Source organism: Carcharodon carcharias, chromosome 17, assembly GCF_017639515.1.
Source record: "Carcharodon carcharias isolate sCarCar2 chromosome 17, sCarCar2.pri, whole genome shotgun sequence".
Classification (NCBI taxonomy): Eukaryota; Metazoa; Chordata; class Chondrichthyes; order Lamniformes; family Lamnidae; genus Carcharodon; species Carcharodon carcharias.
This window is the reverse complement of record NC_054483.1, coordinates 41,643,993-41,667,998: the sequence shown is the minus strand read 5'-3', so window position 1 is coordinate 41,667,998 and position 24,006 is coordinate 41,643,993. Positions and strand designations below refer to the sequence as shown.

Below are 24,006 nucleotides of genomic sequence, written 5' to 3'. Positions count from 1 at the left end.
GTAAGTGTGAGACTGGCAGAACAGTCAGTTTGTGAGGCTGGCAGAATGGTCAGTTTATGATGTTCAGTTTGAGAAGAAGATAACCTGAAGCTTGACAAAAAATGAAGAAACGCTGGCATTTTCTTGTCTTGATTACCCCAAAGCAACTTGGACATGGCCTTTGAATGAAACAAGAATCTCAATTAACAGATATCTTGAGATGATCACAGTGGATGTGATAAGGGGATTGGAGGAGTGAGTGAGTGTAGAGTGGGGGGTAGGAGTGGAAGAGTACCTGGGGAGATGGGGTTGGGGCATGGCAATATGAGTTACCGGGGTGCGGGGGTTGCAGGAAATATAGGAGTACCTGTATGCTGTGACTATGGTTTGCTATCTGTGCTTGACCTCTCTGCAACCTTTGACAAACCATTGTCTACTCAGTGGGATTACCCTCACAATCCATATTTATCCAGAGCATTTCTACAACTGACTTCTCTTCCTACTCCATACTCTCAACAACCTGTCCTTGGCCCCTCCTGGACCACCTCTACATGCTGTCCCTTGGCGAAGACATGGAGCCACCCCAATTCTTCCATAAAGCAAAATACTGCAGAAGCTATCAACATCCTGGGGGGTTACCATTCACCAGAAACTAAACCGGACTATCCGTGTAAACACTGGGGCTAAAAGAGCAGGTCAGAGGCTAGGCATCCTGCAGCAAGTAACTCACCTCCTGACTCCCCGAAGCCTGTCCACCATCTACAAGGCACAAGTCAGCAATGTGATGGAATACTGTTCATTTGCCTGGATAAGTGCAGCTCCAACAACGCTCAAGAAGCTTGACACTGTCCAGGACAAAGCAGCCCAGTTGAGTGGTGCCACATCCACAAACATTCCCCCCTTCTACCACTGACGCACAGTAGCAGCAGTGTGTACCATCTAAAAGATGCACTGCAGAAATTCGCCAAGGCTCTAGACAGCACCTTCCAAGCCCACTACCACTAACATCTAGAAGGACAAGGACAGCAAACACATGGGTACACCACCACCTGGAAGTTCCCATCCAAGTCACTCACCATCCTGACTTGGAAATATATCGCCATTCCTTCACTGTCGCTGGGTCAAAATCCTGGAACTCCCTAGAAGCACTGTGGGTGTACCTATACCACATGGACTGCAGCAGCTAAAGAAGGCAGCTCACCATCACCTTCTCAAGGGCAATTAGCGATGGGCAATAAATGCTGGGCTAGCCAACGAGAGAGATACCCAATGAACGAATTAAAAAAAAACAAATCTGAAATAAACAGATCGGAATTCCTCAGCAGGTCTGGCAGCATCTGGAGGGAAACAGAGTTAACAATTATAGAACTGGGAGAAAATTAGAGATGTGAAATGCTTTAAGTATAAAGGAACATGCAGTCGAAATGTTTTGCCTTGCACTCATCAGGATGGAGGCAAGAATACCAAATTTCAAAGGGAGCAGTATTTATACTGCGTGAGTAAATGGTGCTGATTGGCGGTAAGTCACCTTTGGTTGAGACAGTACCATGGACAATGCACCAGCAAACTATTGTCCCCCATGGTTTTGCTTAATTCAAAAAAGGCACAGTGCCTGGGCATGTTGCTTTGTCCTGTAGAGGACAGGCCCCTGCATATGAATATATTCTAGTGTAAGTGAGTCACATCTAACATTAGACATTATGTTCTGAGTTTTGCAAGCATAGAGTGAACAGTCCCATCGGAATGCTAAGAGGGAAAGATGTGCTGGAGGTAGTAGAAATGGCAGAGGAATAACCAGTGAATGTGGAGGCTGGTGGAGTAGAAGGTGAGGACAAGGGGAACCCTGTCATTGTTCTGGGAAAGGGGTGTGAGAAATTGTTTGAACATGGTGGAGAGTAATCCTCAGTTAAGGAAAAAGGAAGACATTTCACACTGGCATAGAAAGTTGCATCAACAGAGACACTGCTTTGACTGGAGGAAGGTTTGTAGTGAAGTCCCCTGGTTCAGTGTTGGGACCCTTTTTCTGATTTTTATTAATGACCCAGACCTTGGTGTACAGGGTGCAATTTCAAAATCTGTGGATAATATAAAGCTTGGAAGCAATGTGGACTGAGGAGGATAATGTAGAAATTCAAAAGGACATAGACAAGTTGGTGGAGTGGGCATACAGGTGGCAGAGGAAATGCAGAGAAATGTGAAGTGATTAATTTTGGTAGGAAGAACTTGGTGAGACAATATAAAGGGTACAACTCCAAAGGGGGTGCAAGAGCAGAGGATCCTGGGGGTATATGTGCATACGGCATTGAAGATGGCAAGACAAGTTGAGAGAGCAGTTAATAAAGCATTCAGTATCCTGGGCTTTATTAATAGTGGCATGGAGTACAAAAGCAAAGAGGTTATATTGAACTTGTGTAAGACACTAGTTCAGTCTCAGCTGGAGTATTGCGGCCAGTTCTGAGCACCACACTTCAGGAAGGATGTGAGGGCGTTGGAGAGAGTGCAGAAAAGATTCATGAGAATGGTTCCAGAGACGGGGAGCTTCAGGAGAAGTTGGGACTGTTTTCCTTGAAGAAAAGAAGGCTGAGAGGAGATTTGATAGAGGTATTCAAAATCATGAATGATCTGGCAGAGTATATAGGGAGAAACTATTTCCACTTAGGAAAGGATTGGGAACAAGAAATTTACAGTAGTTGGCAAAAGAAGCAAAAGCAATATGAGAATAATTTTTCACTAAGTGAGTGGTTGGGGTCTGGAATGCACTGTCTTAGTGTGGTGGAGGCAGGTTCAATCAAGGCATTCAAGAGGGAATTAGACTCTTATCTGAAAAGAGAAAATGTGCAGGGTTACGAGGAGAAAGCAGGAGAATGGCACTAAGTGAATTGTTCATTTGGAGAGCCAGTGCAGACATGATGGGTTGAATGGTGACCTCTTGCGCGGTAACAGTTCTGTGATTCTGTGATCATGAGAACAGATGCGTCTGAGAGACAGAAAAATTGGGAGAATAGGAGCTAGAGGCAAGATTTTTCCATGTAACAGATACGTGCATTTCTAAACACACACTAATCCACATTATTGTCCTGACCATCATTTGTTTCAAACATTAGTTTTACTGAAATGGGGTTTTGCTTCTCTCCTCAGCATAAACACAATGGTGTCTGAAAGTCCATTCCTGTGTTCTGAAACTGACGCTAAAGCTTTTGTGGATGCAGTAAGTATGCTAATCATTTGTCTAATATTGCAAGAGGCTATTGAAGCATATAAGCTGCTATTCTGTCTCCGGTACATGAGGCCAAAGCACACCTTGGTTCCTTCACGAAATCATCCATTCGTGTGTTCTTTCGAGTTTGTTTTTTTTAGCCTGATTATCAACTTACAATGTCCTGCGAGCAGAGCAGGAGACAGTTATCTCGTTCACCTCGGAGTCAGAAGGTCATGTATTCAACCTGCATTCAAGAGACCTGAACACATCTTAATCCCTCTCTCATTTATCCTATTTCTGTTTGTGCCACTTCAAAGCATAGGCATTGGCTGCCACATCTCCCTACATAGCAATTGTGACAGGCCTCCAAAAATAATTCATTGGTTGTGAGGGGCTTTGGGATATCGTGAGGACATGAAAAATTCTGTATGAATGCTATTTCTTCCTTGAGTATTTTTGTAGACTAGAAGAGCAGGTAAAGGAAAACCAAACTGGAGCAAATGATGATGGTTACTGCAATCAAGGGCATCTCCTTGCTGCCTGGCTGCGATGAAGTTGGCTGGTCAATCCTGGATTTATTGTGCAGTCACATGTTAGCAATGGAATGCTCCCTTAAGAGCATTCTGGATATTGGGTGATTTCACTGATCACGGATGCGCTTCAGCTGCAGTGTCACTGGTTTATTGTTACTTTACCATCGAGCTGTCCAGTAGAAATTGTCACACTGTCGGTGTTTTAGCCATGTGCACTCATCTTATTACAAAATTGCCCCATTATTTATGTTTTTGTGACAAGAATATCTCTAGTTGCCCCGACAATGTTGAGTGAGCTGCATTGGGGTCTGGAGTCATTGCAGCCTAGATAAAGACAGCAGACTCCCCATCATGAAAGATATTCATGAACTAGTTGGGTTTGTTACAAATTACAAACTACCTGATTTATTGAATTTAATTTTGCAACTTGCTATTGTGGGATTTGAATTTGTGGGATTTAAAGTTTACAACCTGTAGATTGCTAGTTGAGAATTTGTTTGTTCTAAACAGCAGTACAATGTAAAACTAACCCCATTGCCCTGCTGCCTTTACACCACCCTGCATTTTGATAGGAAGAATGAGGAAAGGTAGTATAAACTAAATGGTACAGTCTTAAAATGAGTTTAGGGACAGAGATCTGGGGTGTATATATGCAAATCTTGGAAGTTGACAGGACATAGAATACCAAAGGCAGGAAGTTATGCTAAACCTTTATAACTCACTCATTTCACTTCAGTTGGAGTATTGGGTCCAGCTCAGGGTACTGTCCTTTAGAAGAATGTCCAGGTGTTAGAAAGAGTGCAGAGGGGATTTAGTAGAATGGTACCAGGGGAAGGACTTCAGTTAAGTGGGAGAGACGAGTGAAACGGGCTGTTCTCCTTAGATCAGAGTAGGTTAAAAGGGAGATTCAATGAAAGTAAAATCATGAACATGATAAAAGCAAGATAGAGTAAATAATGAGAAACAACTTTCAGTAGGAAGGTCAGAAACTGAGGACACAATTAAGATAGTTGGTAATTGGATGAGAAGCATTTTTCTGCAGCAAGCTATGATCTGGAATGCTGGAAGAGTGGATGGTAGAAGCAGATTCAGCAATAACTTTCACAAGGATAAATAGAATCATAGAACCAGAGAATGGTTACAGTACAGGAGACCATTCGACCTGATGTGTCTATTCCAGCTCTCTGCAAGAGCTGCTCACTGATTCCCACTCCTCTTTTCCTCATAGCCTTGCAAATTGTTTTTCTTCGGATGATGATCTAATTTTCTTTTGAAAGCTTCAGTTGAATCTGTCTCCACCACACTCTCACGCAATGTATTCCAGATCCTTACCACCCACTATGTGAAAAAGTTTTTCTCATGTTGTCTCATGTGATCTTTTGCCGATCACTTTAAATCTGTGCCCTCTGGTTCTCAATCCTTCCACCAATAGGAACAGTCTCTCCCTATCTACTCTGTCCAGACTCCTCCTGATTTTGAGCACCTCTATCAAATCTACTCTAAACCTTCTCTTCTCCAAGGAGAAGAGCTCCAGCTTCTCTAATCTATCTTCATATTTGAAGTTCCTCACCCCTAGAACCATTCCCATGAATCTTCTCTGCACCCTCTAAATGCCTTCATATCCTTCCTAAAGTGTGGTGCCCAGAACTGGACACATTGCTCCAGCTGAGGCTAAACCAGTGTTTTATACAGGTTTATCCTAGTTTCCTTGCTTTTGCACTCTCTGGCCCTATTAATAAAGTCCAGGATCCTGCATGTTTTATTAACTGTCCTCTCAACCTGTCCTGCCACCTTCAATGATTGTGCATGTGGTCCCTCAGCCCTGCACTCTTTAAAATTGTGCCCTTTATTTTATATTGTCTGTGTTCTTCCTACCAAAATGAATCACTTCACATTTCTCTGCATTAAATTTCATCCGCCACTCTCCGTCCATTTCACCAGCCTATCTGTTCTTTTGAAGTTCTACACCAGGCTTGTCTATCCTTTTCACATCAGCAGCCACATTTACATTTTCTTCTCACTCAAGGAGCTGATGAGCTAATTTCAGAAAGATAAGTTTTGGCACAACATTAAACGTCAATTTCAAAATACAGTTGAAGAAAAGCAACTTGCTAAGCAAAAGTAAAGCAATAAATTGATAAAGTAAAGAATAATTAAAGATCGACCTTAGAGTGAGAGAGGTTCGGACTCTGTCTGACTCACTCCAATCTCTTGATGCTCACTAACCCTCAATGACCATGTGAGTGTGTGTGATTGTGCATTGGTGTGAGGCTGAGTGGGAATCCTGAGACTGAGTGAGCCAGACACACTCCCCTCAAACACACACTTTCCCCCGCGCTCCCTCCCACTTCTCCCCCCCACCCCTGGCCCATGTGCTCCACCCTGACCCAGCAGTGAGTCTGTCTTGCTCCATTTCTGGACCCTACTTGCTGCTGCCAATGTTGCTATTCTTCCAATCACAGGTTCATTTGAGAAGCAATCAGCAGCAAACATGGGAGAGGAACAGCCTGTGAGTGGAGGAGCAGTTTCATTAAGAATATTTCACTGCATTGACCAGCATTTTGAAAACCACCTCCAGGGACCACACTGATGTGGAGCTGGATATTTGACAAGCCTGTTCTATATTACCCTCACAGTTCACAACGCTTCTAAGTTTTGTCATCTGCAAATTTTGAAATTGTGCCCTGTACCAAGATCTAGGTTGTTAATATATATTACGAAGAACAGGGGCCCTAACACTGACACCTGGGAACCACAATTTAATGTCCTCCAGTTTAAAAAAACAATTATTCACTGCTACTGTGTTTCTTGTAACTTGGCCAGTTTTGTATCCATGTTGTCTTTTTTATTCCATGGACTCTTAACTTTGCTCACAAGCTTGTTATGTAGCACTTTATTGAATGCTTTCTGGAAATCCATGTACAGCACATTCACCATCTCTGCTACCTCAACAAAAAACTCTAGCAAGTTAGCTGAACACGACATGTCCTCAACAGATCCATGCTGGCTTTCCTTAACTTATTAGGATTTGCCCAAGCGGCTGTTAATTTTGTCCCGAATTATCATTCCTAAAAGTTTTTCCACTGCTGAGGTTAAACTAACTGGCCTTAATTGCTGGGCTTATCCTTACACCCTTTTTTAAACATTGGTGCAACATTTGCAATTCTCTAGTATATCTAATGTTGCAGTCCCATCTGAGATTTCTACTGGACAAGCTTGATCCCAGGGTGGGACCCAGCTCAGTAGATCCTAACTTTTATTTGTTTGTTTAGATAGGTGGAGAGAGGCTACTGAACAGAGTCACAGGAGTCAGCTAATGAACTTTTAACAAAAGCATAAAACATCTATTCAAAAGAAAAGATTAACTTTATTACAATACTCCTTCACCCACAACTATATCTTTACAGATATATACAGATATGTAAGGATAACACAAGTTACAAAAGCTATCTTATACGCTAATGTCCATACTAAATACCCAGTCCATGTAAATCTATGGCACCCTGTGGTCAGATGCACCGTTTTCTAAAACCAAGTGACAGATGCCACCTCAACCAGATGCTGTGGTTCTCTCTTCAACTCTTTCCCCCCCCAACCCCCCCCCCAGATTCTTGTCACACTGTGAGCCAACCGGTCTCACTGCACGCCAACTTTCGCATGAGGGTTTCCCAGCTCCACTCTCCAAGGAATCTTGAAGCCTTGGAATCTTCTCCCAAACCGACGCCTTCTCTCAGACACCTTCTGCAAGGGTTCCCCTCCAGGGTTTCAAACTCTCCTTCTGATGTTCCTCTCCACTGGGTCACCACATGCATTCAAGCTGTGTTCCATGCTCTCTCTCACCGACTCAACCACCAACAGTGCATTACTACTTCACGTGCCTATAGCAAAGAATTACAGACCTTCATCTGTCTCTTTGGACCTTGTTGTGTTTTGCAAGCTGTTCTCGCTTTAAATCTACTTTTTACAGCTTTTGTCTCTTTAAATCTGAAGCTTGGAGCCTTTCTCTGTTCACCCCTCACTATTAACTTCACTTAACAGGACCTTTTCCAGGTTCCTGTCCGTCCTTTGACTAGAAGATCTTCTTGGGACTTTCTCCTGTTCCACTGCCCTGGATTTTGGGGTCTTTTATTTAGCTTAGGACTGGCTATCTATCCCCTTTTAGGCTGCTTCTGGTTCATAGCTGTCTTCAAACCAACTGAACTCCAACAGCTTCCCTTGTGTGTGTGCCTGTGGGAGGGATCTACCTCTGCGGCCCCCTGTTGTTTGTTTAACTTAGCTTAGTCGTAAAAATCCTCATTGGAAATGCAAGCGCCCTTTTAAAGTGAAACTAAAATGTAATTTGACCTTTCTTAACACACATGCAGAAATACAAATCAAACTTAAATTTTAAAACCAAAACTCATTCCCAACACGTACAAATACCAATATAACTTAAACTATCTCTATTTCCTAACATGGAGGATTGGAGGATTATGATCAGTGCTTTTGCAATTTCCACCTTCCCTCAAATGCTTGAAAAGGAAAAATTTAAAGGGCTCTGGGGAAAGGGCAGGTTAGTGGGACTAATTGGATATATCTTTCAAAGAGCTGGAACAAGCACAATGGACCAAATGGCCGCCACCTTTGCTATATCATTCTATGATTTGTTATAGGACTCTACCTGTTTCAGCTTAAACATTTCTAAACTCTGTTTTTTCAGGTGCCAGTGTATGGAGCAGGTGATTCAGCGCCAGCGGATGGTAAGAGTTTTCCTAACATGCATTTATACCTCTGTGGGGTACAGTTGACTCCTAGCCATGTTATCACACAGTGCTTAGAAAATTCTACTATTATAATGGAATTTGGTGTAAGCTGATTGTCAATCATCCTTACTTCTACATTTCACTGTTCACCACTGTTTCTTTAGCTCTTGTACTAAGACGGGATTAAATGTATAATTCATGCTCTATGCCATGTCTGTGCAAACACCTTTTACGTATAGCAAATACTGCTGGTCAGCTAAATGTAGGCTGTGCAAAGGCTTTGCAGTGCCTTTGCTGCATATTACCCAGCATCTGACCTCCTGTCCGTCTTTTGACTAGAAGATCTTATTGGGACTTTCTCCTGTTCCGCTGCCCTGGATTTTGGGGTCTTTTATTTAGCTTAGGACTGGTTATCTATCCCCTTTTAGGCTGCTTCTGTTTCTTGTAGCCTCAGCATTTATTGTTTCAAATCAATAGTGTCATCACCCCCGCACCAAGATGTTGATAATGGGAGGGGGTGAAAATTCAACAATAGTCATGCCATTGAATGTCATGGGGAGGTGGTTAACCCCTTGTTGGAGATGCTCGTTGCCTTGTATGGTGTAAATGTTACTTGTCACCAATGTTCGCTGTAAACGTTATTGGTAATGGGTTACAAATTGCTCTAAACAACACTTTTTGTCCATGATGTCACTGAACTACCACTGAGGTGTGAGCAGCCTGTTTATTTCAGTGCAGAGTACATTTCAAATTGCTGCATGGCAGTCACCTGCATCTTAGAGACAACACAAGAAATGGGAGCAGGTGTAGACATATGGCCCATCAATCCTGCTCCACCATTCAATACGGTCATGGCTGATCCTGGGCTTTAACTCATTTTCCCGCCTGCCTAATTCCCTGAGAGATCAAAGATCTGTCTATTCCAGCCTTAAATGTATTCAACGATGGAGCATCCACAACCCTCTGGGGTAGAGAATTCCAAAGGTTCACAACTCTTTTGTGAGTAACTTCTCCTCATCTCAGTCCTAAATGAGGTCCCCTTATCCTGAGACTGTGCCCCCGTGTTTTCGATTCCCTGACCAATGGACGCAATCTCTTAGAGTCCACCCGATCAAGCCACTTCAGAATTTTGGAGGTTTCAATGAGTTTAATTCTCATTCTTCTAAACTCCAGAGAATATAAGCCCAGTTTACTCTTCTCATCATAGGACAACCCCCTTATCCCAGGAGCCAATGTAGTGAACCTTTGTTGTATTGCCTTTCTTAAATGTGGCGACCAAAATTGCACACATTATTCCAATGTGGTCTCACTAAAGCCCTGCATAATTGTAGGAAGGCTTCTTTATTCTTGTACTCCAATCCCCTTGAATAAAGGCCAACATGCCATTTGCCTTCCTAATTGTTTGCTGCACCTGCATGCTAACTTTCTGCATTCCTTATACGGGCACACCCAAGTCTCTTTGAACATCAACTTAAATGTTTCACGCCTTTAAAAAAAAAAATTATACTGTTCTATTCTTGTAATCAAAGTGAATGAGTTCACACTTCCCTACATTATAATCCATCTGTCACCTTGTTGCCCACTCACCTAACCTGTCTATATCTCTTTGCAGCATCTGTGTCCTCCCCACAGCTTACCTTTCCACCTAACTTGGTATTATCAGCAAACTTAGATACATTCCTCTCTGTCTCTTCATTTATGTCATTAATATGGATTGTAAATAGCTGAGGCCCCAGCACTGATCCTTGCAGTACTCCACTGTTCACTGCCTGTCAACTTGAAAAAGCCCCATTTATGCTTTCTGCTCTCTATCTGTTAACCAATCCTCTATTCATGCTAACACTAACAATTTAAGATATCAGTCGGGCTTGCAGTGTGGCTCACTTAGGCATACTAGAAGCCAAGTACATTCACACACAGGGCCCTGTCCTTTGCAAACAGGAAAACATGTCCATGCACTGCACCTTTTTCAACTAAAAAAGCTTGGGGACAGCCATTCCCCATGGTAATGACTTGATCAATCAGAGTAGATTTGCCTGGTTTGCATTTAAACAAGAGCTTGGCAATTAACTGTTCCCTGTTTCATTCTCCATGGCAATGTCTCTATCAATCCCACTTGCCAACCAATCAGCACCCTGTTCTCATGCAGTACAAATTGTTGTTCTCTTTGAAATTTAGTATTCTTGTCAAATGCGCCAGTTAATTCCCCAGGCCAATGCTTTGACCAATCACAGCAAACCTGCGTGGTTTGAATTTAAGCCAAGTTTGGCAGTTAAATGTCAGTTATCGGTTAACTGGTGCATTCTCCATAGTAACACCCCTGCCGTTCAGTCTACTTGCCAACTAATCTGCATACTTCTCATGCAGGATAAGTTGTTCCCTTTACAATTTGGTATTCTTGCGAATTGTCCTGATGAGCAATGGTAAGCTTTGACAGAATGTATTTTTGTTGAACATTTTGAATTGTTTCTTTAAATGTCCCCCACTGTTCATTTACCTCCATACCTTTCAGCCTATTTACCCAATGAACCTTTGCCAGTTCTCCCCTCATATCTAAGTAATTGTTTTTGTTTTAGTTAGAGATTCCTGTTTGTGATCGGAATATGTCACTTTCAAACATAACATGAAATTGAATGGTGTTATGATCACTATTTCCCAGTGAATATTTTACTATGACATTACTCATTTACCCTGCTACATTACACAATACTAGATATAAGAGAGTTTGTTCCACAATGTATTGCTCCAAGAAGCTGTCACGGAAACATTCTACAAACTTATCTTCTAGGCAACTCTTGCCAGTTTGATTGTCCCAGTCTATATGAAGATTAAAATCCCTCTGAATCTGAACACACAAAGCATCTGCATTCCTTTGTTACAAGCTCCAATGATTTATTTTTTAATGTTCTGCCCAATGGTATAACTACAGTTAGGTGATCTACAATCTACTCCCACTGTGTTTTCTGACTCCTAGTGTTTCTAATTTCCATCCATACTGATTCTACTTCATGATCTTCTGAGGCCAGATCCTTTCTCACTAATGTCCTAATGTCATCCTTTACTATCAGGGCTACGCCTCCTCCTTTGCCATTCTGTCTGTCTTTCCGAAATATTGTGTACCCTGGAATATTTATTTCCCAACCTTGATCATCTTGTGACTAGATGACTAGATATAACACCTCTGTTTGTGCCATTTGTTCATCTATCTTATTGCAGATGCTTTGTGCGTTCAGATTCAAATTTCATTTTTTTAAATTTCTATTCCCTGCAATTACCTTATTCGCTGATGTACAAGTTTTGTTAAACACTTGGTCCCTTCCTGTCCCACTCTGCTTGTCTTTACCCACATTGCTATACTGTTCTAATAACTCAACCCCTCTCTTTGGATTTCAAATTCTCCCTTCACCCAAGCTTTCCTCCTGCTGGTCCTCTTCTCCTTCTCATGGGTCCCACTCCCCTTCCACTTCCCAATGGTTCCAATTCACCTCTCCTCCACAAGTCACATTATACTTCTAATCTCTCACATCCTGATTCACATCACTTCTCTCCTTGCACTCCCCCCATTGTCCCGCTCCTCCTCAAATCCCATTCTACCCCTTCCCATAATTTCCACCCTCCCTCATCCGCCAACCACCCCCCCCCGCCCTTACACACCCCACACTTGAACTGTTGGCCCTTATGTCAGAAAAAAGGAGCTCCCACAGGAGAGCAGGTGAGATGGAAAAGGAACAATGAAACTGCACACTACTTAAAAAGTCTGGTCTTGGATCATAAAAGTCTGTTTGTCTCATCAAACAGTGAAATGAAATTCTCACCTGGTTTCTCATCCATTAACCTAGATGGCTTCAATTAGCCTATGGTTTCCAGGCTGGTATATATAGCTGAGTCAATGCTAAAGGCATTTATTGAAATGTTCATGTATGTATGTATGTATACATGCATGCATGTTCACTGTACTGTTGATCACATATGGAGAATGCCCAATCGGCATTATAAATCTGTCAATCCATAAACGCATTAGGAGCTCATTGTGGCTAAATCCCTTGGTCAACTTGACCCAGGCTGTGTTCATTTGGCTCTGATGAGCCACACCCATTGAATTTGTGACTCTAATTGCTTTGGCCTTTCTGAGCTGTTAGACTCCTGGGTGAGTCATAGTCCATTGAGTGATGCTCAATGGGGAAACACTGCCAAGTCTCACTATCATCTAGGCCTGATAGCCAGGTACTCCGCTGGCTCCATCACTTACCTTTGGCTCAGCCTCTCCCTTCTCCTCACATGCCAACCGAATAATCGAATTTTCCGAGTCTCTCTCCCTCATCTAACCCTTGACTGATGACTCACTGTCTAGAACTCTCAGAATCACACAGTGCAGAATAGACTCTTCGGCCCATCGAGTCTGCACTGACACGTGAGAAACACCTGACCTACCTACCTAATCCCATTTACCACCACTTGGCCCAGAGCCTTGAATGTTATGACATGCCAAGTGCTCATCCAGGTACTTTTTATTACTCATTTTAATACTCATTCTCTCCCTGACTCTTGGACCTCGTCCGGCTACTCAAATTCAATCCTTTACACCATGCGCTGCTTATTTTTGGACAAAGCAAGTGCTCCAATGCTTGAGATCACTGATCATCGAATCTACCCTCCTGTGTTCGCTGCTCCCCCATTCACAGTTTCACAAATTTCAATCTGTCATTTTTTTCTGCCACTCACTTTCTTCTTCGCTCACAATCTCAATGTTCATTCATTCGCTCACTCTATCTGTCTCTCTCATTCTGTACTACTCGCTTGCTCTGACTCTGCACTGGCTGTGATCTTATAAAATTCTCCATATTCTGGTGTGGTGGCAGTTGATTGGAAGTTATAGAACATAACATTAGAAGTAAGAGCATGAGTCGGCCATTCAGCCCCTCAAGCCTGTCATTCAATAAGATCATGGATGATCTGCCCCAGGCCTCAGCTCCTTATAACCCTCAGCTCCCCAATATTTCAAAAATCCTTCTCCCTCCTCTTTAAATACTTTCAGTGATGTAGCCTCCACAACTCTGTGGGGTAGAGAATTACAGGCATTCACTACCCTCTGAGGGAAGAAATTTCTTCCGCATCTCAGTTTTATATGGGTGTCCCCTTATTCTGTAACTATGTCCCCTAATTCGAGACTCCTCCACCAGTGGAAACATCTTCTCAACTTCTACCCTGTCAAGTCCCCTCAGAACCTTGTACATTTTCATAAGATCACCCTCATTCTTCTAAATTCTAACGAATAAAGATCTAACCTGTTCAGCCGTTCTTGAAATGTCAACCCCTTCATCCCAGGAATCAACCTAGTGAATCTTTTTTGAACTGCTTCCAATGCCAGTATATCCTTTCTTAAATACAGGGACCAAAACTGTACACAGTATTCCAGGTGTGGTCTCACCGACACCCTGCACAGTTGCAACAGGACTTCCCTCTTTTTAAACTCCAACCCTGAGCAATACAGTTCAAAGTTCCATTTGCCTTTGATTTACTTGCTGCACCTGCATGCTAACTTTGTGTTTCATATACAAGAACACCCAGATCCCTCTGTGCTGCACTTTTTTGGAGTCTCTCTCCATTTAAATAATAGGCTGCCTTTTGATCTTCCTATCAAAGTGCATGACTTCACACTTTCCTACATTAAATTCCATCTGCCAAGTTTTTGCCCACTCACTCAACCTGTCTATATCCCCTTGCAGATTCCTTATGTCCTCATCACAACATGCCCTCTCACCTATTTTTGTATCATCAGCAAATTTGGATACATTACACTTTGCACCCACCCCCCCCACCCCCCAAGTCATTAATATAGATAATAAATAATTGAGGCCCTAGGACTGATCCTTGTGGCACTCCATTGGTTATGTCTTTCCAACCTGAAAAAGACCCATTATTCCCGACTCTCTGTCTTCTGTATTAACCCATCCTCAATCCATGCTAATACATTACCCCCCAATACCGTGAGCTCCTATCTAGTGCAGTAACCTTTTATATGGCACCTTATTGAATGCCTTCTGGAAATAAATTGGCATATGTAAGGCAGCTATTTAAAACAGGGCAGAGAGATCAGGGAAAGACAGACCGGTTAGCCTGACATCATTCGAATGGGAAAATATTGGAACTCATTATTAAGGAAGTGGTAATGACATTTATAAAATGATTAGGGAATAGGCAAATTCTGCATAGTTCTATGAAGAGATATTATATTTGAGTCTTTTAGAATTCTTTTGAGGATGTAAGTAACATGGTAGATAAAGATGAACAAGTGGATGTAATAATGGATATTTTGGATTTTCAGAAGGCATTCACTAAGGTGCCACAGAAAATTTGTTGCACGAGGTAAAAGCTTATGGGGCTGGGGTAATAATAGCATGGATAGAGGATCGATTAATGGACAGAAAGGAGGGGAGATTAGGAATAACTGGATCATTTTCAGATTCGGGCTGTAAGTGGGGTGGAACCAAGAATCACTGGTGCCTCAGCTATTTGCAATCTGTATAATGACTAAGGCAAAGGAACTGAGTGTCATACATCCTGTCTGGAAGAGGATATAGATAGCAGGTTAAGTGAGTAGGCAAAAAAGTGACAGGTGGAGAAGTGGGGAAGTGTGAGATTACTCACTTTGGTAGTGAGAACAGAAAAGCAGAATTTTTTTTCAAAGGCAAGAAACTTTTAAATGTTGATTGCAAAGGGATTGGAGCGCAAGAATGAAGAAGCTTTGCTACAAATGGACCAGGGCTTTGGTGAGATCACATCTGGAGTCCTGGTCACTGAATCTAAGGAAGATGTACTTGCTTTAGAGGGAGTGCAACAAAGACTCACTAGTTTGATTCCTGTGATGAATGGTGGCCTATGAGGAGAGATTGAATAGAATGGCCTATATACCCAAGAGTTAAGAAGAATGAGAGCTGATTTTCTTGAAATATATATTCTGTGAGGGTTTGGCAAGAATAAAACTAAGATGTTGTTCCCCCTGGAAAGTCTAGATCTAAGGGCATAGTCTCAGGATAAGAGGTCGACCATTCAGCACTGAGATGAGAAATTTCTTCACTCGGACACTTAAGAACCCTTGGAATTCTCTACCCCAGAGGGTTGTGGATTATCCATCTGTATATATTCAAGTTTGAGGTGGATCAGTTTTTGGGCTCCAAGGGAATTGGGGATCAGGTCAGAGATCAGCCATAATCTTATTGACATGAGGAGTGGCCTTCATCCAGTTCTGGTCACCACACTTTAGGAAGGATGTGAGGATCTTCGAGAGGAGCTTTTTGGTTCCAGGAATGGAGAATTTTAGCCACGAGGTTAGATTGGAGAAGCTGGGGCTGTTCTCCGTGGAGCAAAGGAGGCTGAGTTGAGAATTGACACAGGTGTACACGATTTTGATAAGGTAGACAAAGAAAAACTCTTACCATTAGCTGTTGGTACAAGTAGCTGTTGGTACAAGGTCTGGGGGGGGGGGGGGGGGGGGGGGGTGGTCGGAGGGGGTGTGGTCGGGGGGGGGGGGGTGTGGGGGGTGTGCAGTCGGGGTGGGCACAGATTTAAGGTTTTTAGAAAGAGATGTGGGGGGAATGTGAAGAGAAACTTTTTTATGCAGCGAGCGGTAATGACCTGGAACTTGTTGCTTATGAGAGTGGTGGAAGTGGAGATGATCAATGATTTCAAGATGAAATTGGATAGGCACTTGAATGAAATAAACTTGCACGGCTGCATGGATAGAGCGGGAGAATGGGACTGAGTGGATAGTTCTACAGAGAGCCAGCATGGACATGATTGCCAGATGGGCTCCTCCTATGTTGCTGTGACTCTGAACTAAACCTAATAATGCTGAAATGCAGTTGTATTAAAGTGGAATGTCCTGAATCAAAATTACCTGGAAAAACTCAGCAGGTCTGGCAGCATCGGCGGAGAAGAAAAGAGTTGACGTTTCGAGTCCTCATGACCCTTCGACAGAACTTGAGTTCGAGTCCAAGAAAGAGTTGAAATATAAGCTGGTTTAAGGTGTGTGTGTGGGGGGCGGAGAGAGAGAGAGGTGGAGTGGGGGTGTGGTTGTAGGGACAAACAAGCAGTGATAGAAGCAGATCATCAAAAGATGTCAACAACAATAATACAAAAGAATACATAGGTGTTAAAGTTGGTAATATTATCTAAACGAATGTGCTAATTAAGAATGGATGGTAGGGCACTCAAGGTATAACTAGTGGGGGTGGGGAGAGCATAAAAGATGTAAAATAAATAAATAAATATTTTTTTTCTTTTTCTCTTTTTATAATGGAAATAGGTGGGAAAAGGAAAATCTATATAATTTATTGGAAAAAAAGAGAAAAGGAAGGGGGAAACAGAAAGGGGGTGGGGATGGGGGAGGGAGCTCACGACCTAAAGTTGTTGAATTCAATATTCAGTCCGGATGGCCGTAAAGTGCCTAGTCGGAAGATGAGGTGTTGTTCCTCCAGTTTGCGTTGGGCTTCACTGGAACAATGCAGCAAGCCAAGGACAGACATGTGGGCAAGAGAGCAGGGTGGAGTGTTAAAATGGCAAGCGACAGGGAGGTTTGGGTTATTCTTGCGGACAGACCGCAGGTGTTCTGCAAAGCGGTCGCCCAGTTTACGTTTGGTCTCTCCAATGTAGAGGAGACCACATTGGGAGCAACGAATGCAGTAAACTAAGTTGGGGGAAATGCAAGTGAAATGCTGCTTCACTTGAAAGGAGTGTTTGGGTCCTTGGACGGTGAGGAGAGAGGAAGTGAAGGGGCAGGTATTGCATCTTTTGCGTGGGCATGGGGTGGTGCCATAGGAGGGGGTTGAGGAGTAGGGGGTGATGGAGGAGTGGACCAGGGTGTCCCGGAGGGAGTGATCCCTACGGAATGCCGATAGGGGGGGTGAAGGGAAGATGTGTTTGGTGGTGGCATCATGCTGGAGTTGGCGGAAATGGTGGAGGCTGGTGGGGTGATAAGTGAGGACAAGGGGGACCCTATCATGTTTCTGGGAGGGGGGAGAAGGTGTGAGGGCGGATGCGCGGGAGATGGACCGGACACGGTTGAGGGCCCTATCAACGACCGTGGGTGGAAAACCTCGGTTAAGGAAGAAGGAGGACATGTCAGAGGAACTGTTTTTGAAGGTAGCATCATCAGAACAGATGCGACGCAGGCGAAGGAACTGAGAGAATGGGATGGAGTCCTTACAGGAAGCGGCCTACTCCTCAACCCCCTCCTATGGCACCACCCCATGCCCACGCAAAAGATGCAATACCTGCCCCTTCACTTCCTCTCTCCTCACCGTCCAAGGACCCAAACACTCCTTTCAAGTGAAGCAGCATTTCACTTGCATTTCCCCCAACTTAGTCTTCTGCATTCGTTGCTCCCAATGTGGTCTCCTCTACATTGGAGAGACCAAACGTAAACTGGGCGACCGCTTTGCAGAACACCTGCTGTCTGTCCGCAAGAATGACCCAAACCTCCCTGTCGCTTGCCATTTTAACACTCCACCCTGCTCTCTTGCCCACATGTCTGTCCTTGGCTTGCTGCATTGTTCCAGTGAAGCCCAACGCAAACTGGAGGAACAACACCTCATCTTCCGACTAGGCACTTTACAGCCATCCGGACTGAATATTGAATTCAACAACTTTAGGTCGTGAGCTCCCTCCCCCACCCCCACCCCTTTTCTGTTTCCCCCTTCCTTTTCTCTTTTTTTCCAATAAATTATATAGATTTTCCTTTTCCCACCTATTTCCATTATAAAAAGAGAAAAAGAAAAAAAAATTATTTATTTACTTATTTTTTAACATCTTTTATGCTCTCCCCACCCCCACTAGAGCTATACCTTGAGTGCCCTACCATCCATTCTTAATTAGCACATTCGTTTAGATAATATTACCAACTTTAACTTTAACACCTATGTGTTCTTTTGTATTATTGTTGTTGACATCTTTTGATGATCTGCTTCTATCACTGCTTGTTTGTCCCTACAACCACACCCCCACTCCACCTCTCTCTCTCTCTCTCTCTGCCCCCCCCACACACACACCTTAAACCAGCTTATATTTCAACTCTTTCTTGGACTCGAACTCAAGTTCTGTCGAAGGGTCATGAGGACTCGAAACGTCAACTCTTTTCTTCTCTGCCGATGCTGCCAGACCTGCTGAGTTTTTCCAGGTAATTCTGTTTTTGTTTTTGTTTTGGATTTCCAGCATCTGCAGTTTTTTTGTTTTTATATTATTATTGTCCTGAATCAAGCTGTTTTGTAATATAATCTCTCTCTCTCTCTCTCTCTCTCTCTGCAGTGGACAAGTGGTGGTATGGCAAGAAGAATTAAATAGCCACGAAGAATCAGACATTGTCCATAGTAGCCCAATCCAAACAGTGATCAGTTGTAGAATCATAATTGGAATGAAGATAAGGGATGAATTTGAGTGTACCAGTAAATGTCTATGATCAGTGTAGCTTCTACTTCAGATATGAAGGAAGTGAGTCAATTCAATAAAATTTCTCTTGCTTCACTGCTGATGCATTGTTCATCTTATTGTGGCTTAGACTTCCAGAGAGCCACACCTTTTTATTCTTTAATGGGAATGTGAGCATTACTGGTGAAGTCAGTATTTATTACCTTTAAGAAGGTGGTGGTACAGGTATATCCACAGTGCTGTTAGAGAAGGAGTTCCAGGATTGTGACCCAGCGAGTAAAGGAATGGCGATGCAGTTCCACATTAGAATGCATGAAGGACTTGGAGGGGAACTTGCAAGTGGTGGTGTTCCCATGTGTCTGCTGCCATTGTTCTTCTAGGTAGTAGAGATAATGGGTTTGGAAGGTGCTGTTGAATGAGGCTTGTTGAGTTGCTTCAGTGCATCTTGTAGATGGTACACATTACTGCTACTGTGCATCTGTGGTGGAGGGAGTGAATGTTGAAGGTGGCGGATGGGGTGTCCGTCAAGTCGGCTGCTTTGTCCTGGATGGTGTTGAACTACTTGAGTGGTGGAGCTTCAGTCATCCAGGCAAGTAGGGAGTATTCCATCACACTCCTGAGTGCAAGATGGATCATCTATTGGGCACTTCTGGCTAAAGATGCTTGCAAATGCTTCAGCCTTGTTTTTTGCACTAATGTGCTGGGCTTCCACATTATTGAGGATAGGGATATTTGTGGAGCTGCTGCCTCCTCCAGTTAGTTGTTTAATTGTCAACCACCATTCATGATTGGATGTGGTATAACTGCAGAGCTTTGATCTGCTTTGTTGGTTGTGAGATTGCTTAATTCTGTCTATAACATGGTGCTGATGCTGTTTAGCATTCATGTAGTCTTGTGTTGCTTAACCAGGTTGGCATTACTTGAGGAAGGATGTAAAGGCATTGAAGAGAATAGAGAAGAGATGCACAAGAATGATTCCAGGTATAAACAACTATAGCTATGTGGATAGATTGGAGAGGTTGGGACTCTTTTCCTTGAAGAGAAGGCGGCTGAGAGGAGAAGAACAAAGGAAAGTACAGCACAGGAACAGACCCTTCGGCCCTCCAAGCCTGCGCCTGTCAAACTAAAACATTTTGCACTTCCGGGTCCGTATCCCTCTATTCCCATCCTATTCATGTATTTGTCAAGCTGCCTCTTAAACACCACTATTGTACCTACTTCCACCACCACCTCGGGCAGCAAATTCCAGACACTCACTACCCTCTGCGTAAAAAAAACTTGCCCCGCACATCTCCTCTAAAGTTTTCTCCTCTCACCTTAAATCTCTGTCTCCTAGTAATTGACTCTTCCACCCTGGGAAAAAGCTTCTGACTGTCTACTCTGTCCATTCCACTCATAATTTTGTAAACTTCTATCAAGTTGCCCCTCAATCTTCGTCGCTCTAGTGAGAACAATCCGAGTTTCTCCAACCTCTCCTCACAGCTAATAACCTCCAGACCAGGCAGCATCCTGGTAAACCTCCTCTGCACCCTCTCCAGTGCTTCCATATCCTTCTGGTAATGTGGTGACCTGAATTGTACGCGATATTCCAAGTGTGGCCTAACCAAGGTTCTATACAGCTGCAGCATGACTTCCCAGCTTTTACACTCAATACCCCTGCTGATGAAGGCAAGCATGCCATATGCCTTCCTGACTACCTTATCCACCTGTGTTGCCACTTTCAGTGACCTGTGGACCTATACACCCAGATCCCTCTGCCTGTTGATGCACTTAAGAGTTCTACCATTACTGTATAATTCCTACCTGTTTTTGACCTTCCAAGATGCATTACCTTGATGAAGGTATTCAAGATCCTGAGGGGTATGGACAGGGTAAATAGTGAGAAACAGTTCCAACTCAAGAAAGCATCAAGGACTAGAGGGCACAGATTAAAAATATTTGGCAAAAGGAGTAAATATGATGCAAGGAAAATTTGTTTTTCTTTCTCTATATCCCTTCCACTAGCTGGTGGTCTATATACTACATTGATCAATGTTATTACACCTTTCCCATTCCTTACCTCTAGCCAGAGAGATTCTGTCTTTGCCCCTCTGGAACATCCACTCTCTCCAGCACTGTAATACCACCTTTAAGTCAATACTGCTACCTCACCACCACCCAACCACCCCCACCCCACCCCCCCCCTCCTCCACTGACTTCCTTTCCTGTTTCCTAAATACCCTGTACCCAGGAATATTTAACACCCAGTACCGCCCTAATTTGAGCTAGGTCTCTGTTATAGCAATAATATCATAGATCCATTTGTCAACCTGTGTTTGTAGTACACCAGTCTTATTAACCACACTCTGTGCATTCACATTCATGCATATTAATCCTGATTTAGGCTTTATAACTTTCCCCCTTGCTCTGACCCCATCTAATGACTTACTGTAGCTTACTCTTGTTCTATCAAACTCGCCAGGTATTCTATTTAACTTGATACTATTCTCTGATATATCCTCCTTATCAGTTAATACTTCAATGCTTCCCACTGCCAACTTTTCTCCTCTCTTTGAATTTCCCCTTAGGTTCCCATTCCCCTGTCAGTCTCGTTTAAACTCTCCCCAGCAGCACTAGCAAACCTTCCCATGAGGACATTAGCCCCAGTCCTGTTAAGGTGTTATCTGTCCTTCTTGTACAGGTCCCACCTGCCCCAGAACCAGTCCCGATGCCTGAAAAATCTAAAGGCCACCCTCTTACTCTATTTCTCCAGCCACATATTGAACTGTTCAATCTTCCAATTCTTATGCTCACTAACACATGGCACTGGGAGTAATCTTGAAATTACTGCTCTTGAGATCCGGCTTTTCAATTTCCTTCCTAACTCACTAAAATCTGCTTTCAGGACCTTGTCCCTTTTCCTGCCTATGTCATTGGTCCCAGTGTGGACCATAACCTCTAGCTGTTCACCCTCTTTCCTCCCCCACCCCCACCCCCCTCCCAAAAAAGAATGTCCTGTGGCTGGTTTGTGACATCCTTGACCCTGGCACCAGGGAGGTGCCATCCTGGAGTCATGTCTATGGCCACAGAAACACTTGCCTGCTCCTCTAACTCGGGAATCCCCTACCATTATAGCACTTCCACAGCTCAAATGTAAATGTAAGCCCTGCAACTACAGACCAGTCAGTTTAACTTCAGTGGGAAGCTTCTAGAAACAATAATTTGAGACAAAATTAAGAGTCACTTGGGCAAATGCAGCTGAATTAAGGAAAGCCAGCATGGGTTTAAGGAAACATCACAATTAACTTTCTAGAGTTTTTTGAAGAAGTAACAGAGTTGATGAGGGTAATGCTGTTGATGTGGTTTACATGGACTTCCAAAGTGCCACACAACAAACTTGTGAGCAAGGTTATGGCTCATGGAATAAAAGGGACAGTAGCAACCTCAATACAAAATTGGCTGAGTGACAGAAAACAGAGTAGTGGTTAATAAATGCTTTTCAGACTGGAGGAAGATTTGTAGTGAAGTTCCCCAGGGATTAATGTTGAGACCTTTGCTTTTCCTGATATATATTAACATCAGAGACCTTAGTGTAGAGGGCATAATTTCAAAATGATATCAAACTTGGGAGCATTGTGAATTGTGAGGAGGATAGTGTAGAACTTCAAAAGGATATAGGCAGGTTGGTGGAATGGGTGGATAAATGGCGAATTAAATTGGATGGAGGGAAGTATGAAGTGATTCAATTTGGCTAGAATAACATGGAGAGACAATATAAAATAAAGGGTATGATTATAAAAGGAGTGCAGAAGCAGAGTGACCTAGGTGTATATGTGCATAAGTAATTGAAGCTAGGAAATGTTGAGAGCGCGGTTAATAAAACACAAGGTATTGTGGCGTTATTAATAGAGGCACAGAGTACAAGAGGAAAGAGCTTATTTTAAACTTGTATAAAACACTGGTTCAACCTTAGATAGAGTATTGCATCCAGTTCTGGACGCCACACTTTAGGAAAGATGTGAAGGCAAAGGATTCACGGGAATGGTCCCAAGGATGAGAAACTTCAGTTACATAGATTGGAGAAGGTGGGTCTATTTTCTTTGGAGAAGAGAAGGTTCAGACTAGATTTGATAGAAATATCCAAAATCATGGGCCTGGAGAGAGTAGCTAGGGAGAAACTGTTCCCACTGGTGGCAGGATCAAGACAAACATACGAAATAGGAGCAGAATTAGGCAATTTGGCCACTCGAGCCTGCTCTGCCATTCAATAAGATCATAGCTGATCTATTTGTGTTTCAAATTCCACATTACCATCTACCCCCAATAACCTTTGATTCCTTTGCCTAACGAGAATCTATTTACCTCCGCCTTGAAAATATTCAATGACACCGCCGTCTGAGGCAGAGTTCCAAAGTCGCACAACCCTTAAAGGAAAAAAAATTCTCTTCACCTCTGTCCTAAAAGGGTGCCCCTTGGTTCTGGACTCACCCACAAGAGGAAACATCCTTTCCACGATTACAATACAATTCAAGATCTTTTATACTTTAATCGAGTCAACCCTCACTCTTCTAAACTCCAGTGGAAACAAGCCAAGTGTATCCAACCTTTCCTCATAAGACAACCCGCCCATTCCAGGATCAATCTAGTAAATCGTCTCTGAACCACCCAATGCATTTTTATCCTTCCTTAACTTAGGAGACTAAAACTATTTGAAATGTGGGCTCACCGATTCTCTGTATAACTGAAGCATAACATCCTTTCGTGTTCAATTCCTCTCATAATAAAAGACAGCACTCCATTAACCTTTTTAATTACTTGCCGTATCTGCATACGGACTTTTTGTGACTCATACACTAGAACACCTAGATCCCTCTGCAGCTTGGAATTCTGCAGCTGTTCTCTGTTTAAGTATTACTAGGCTTTTTAAATTCTTCCTGCCAAAGTGAACAACTTCACATTTTTCCACATAATCTGCCATATTTTTGCCACTCACTGAACCTATCTATATCTATCTGCAACCTCCTTATGTCATCTTCACAACATATTTTCCTACTTATCTGTCATCTGCAAATTTAGCTGTCATACCCTCATCTAAATCATTGATATAAACTGTACAAAAGTTGAGGGCCCAGCACAGACTCCACTCATCACA

General features: G+C 43.0%; 1 protein-coding gene across 2 annotated transcripts in view; it reads left to right on the top strand.

Annotated features, from left to right (window-relative positions):
* The window catches only part of LOC121289867 (inorganic pyrophosphatase-like), a 55,032-nt gene extending 36,061 nt beyond the window's left edge, over positions 1-18,971 (top strand). For both annotated transcript variants that reach the window (XM_041209777.1, XM_041209778.1), the window contains 3 exons: positions 3,118-3,187; positions 8,411-8,450; positions 18,756-18,971. In XM_041209777.1, the coding sequence (XP_041065711.1) occupies positions 3,118-3,187; positions 8,411-8,450; positions 18,756-18,787 (142 nt within the window). In that variant the 3' untranslated portion in view covers positions 18,788-18,971. The remainder of the gene's footprint in view (positions 1-3,117; positions 3,188-8,410; positions 8,451-18,755) is intronic.
* The last annotated feature ends 5,035 nt before the right edge of the window (positions 18,972-24,006 follow it).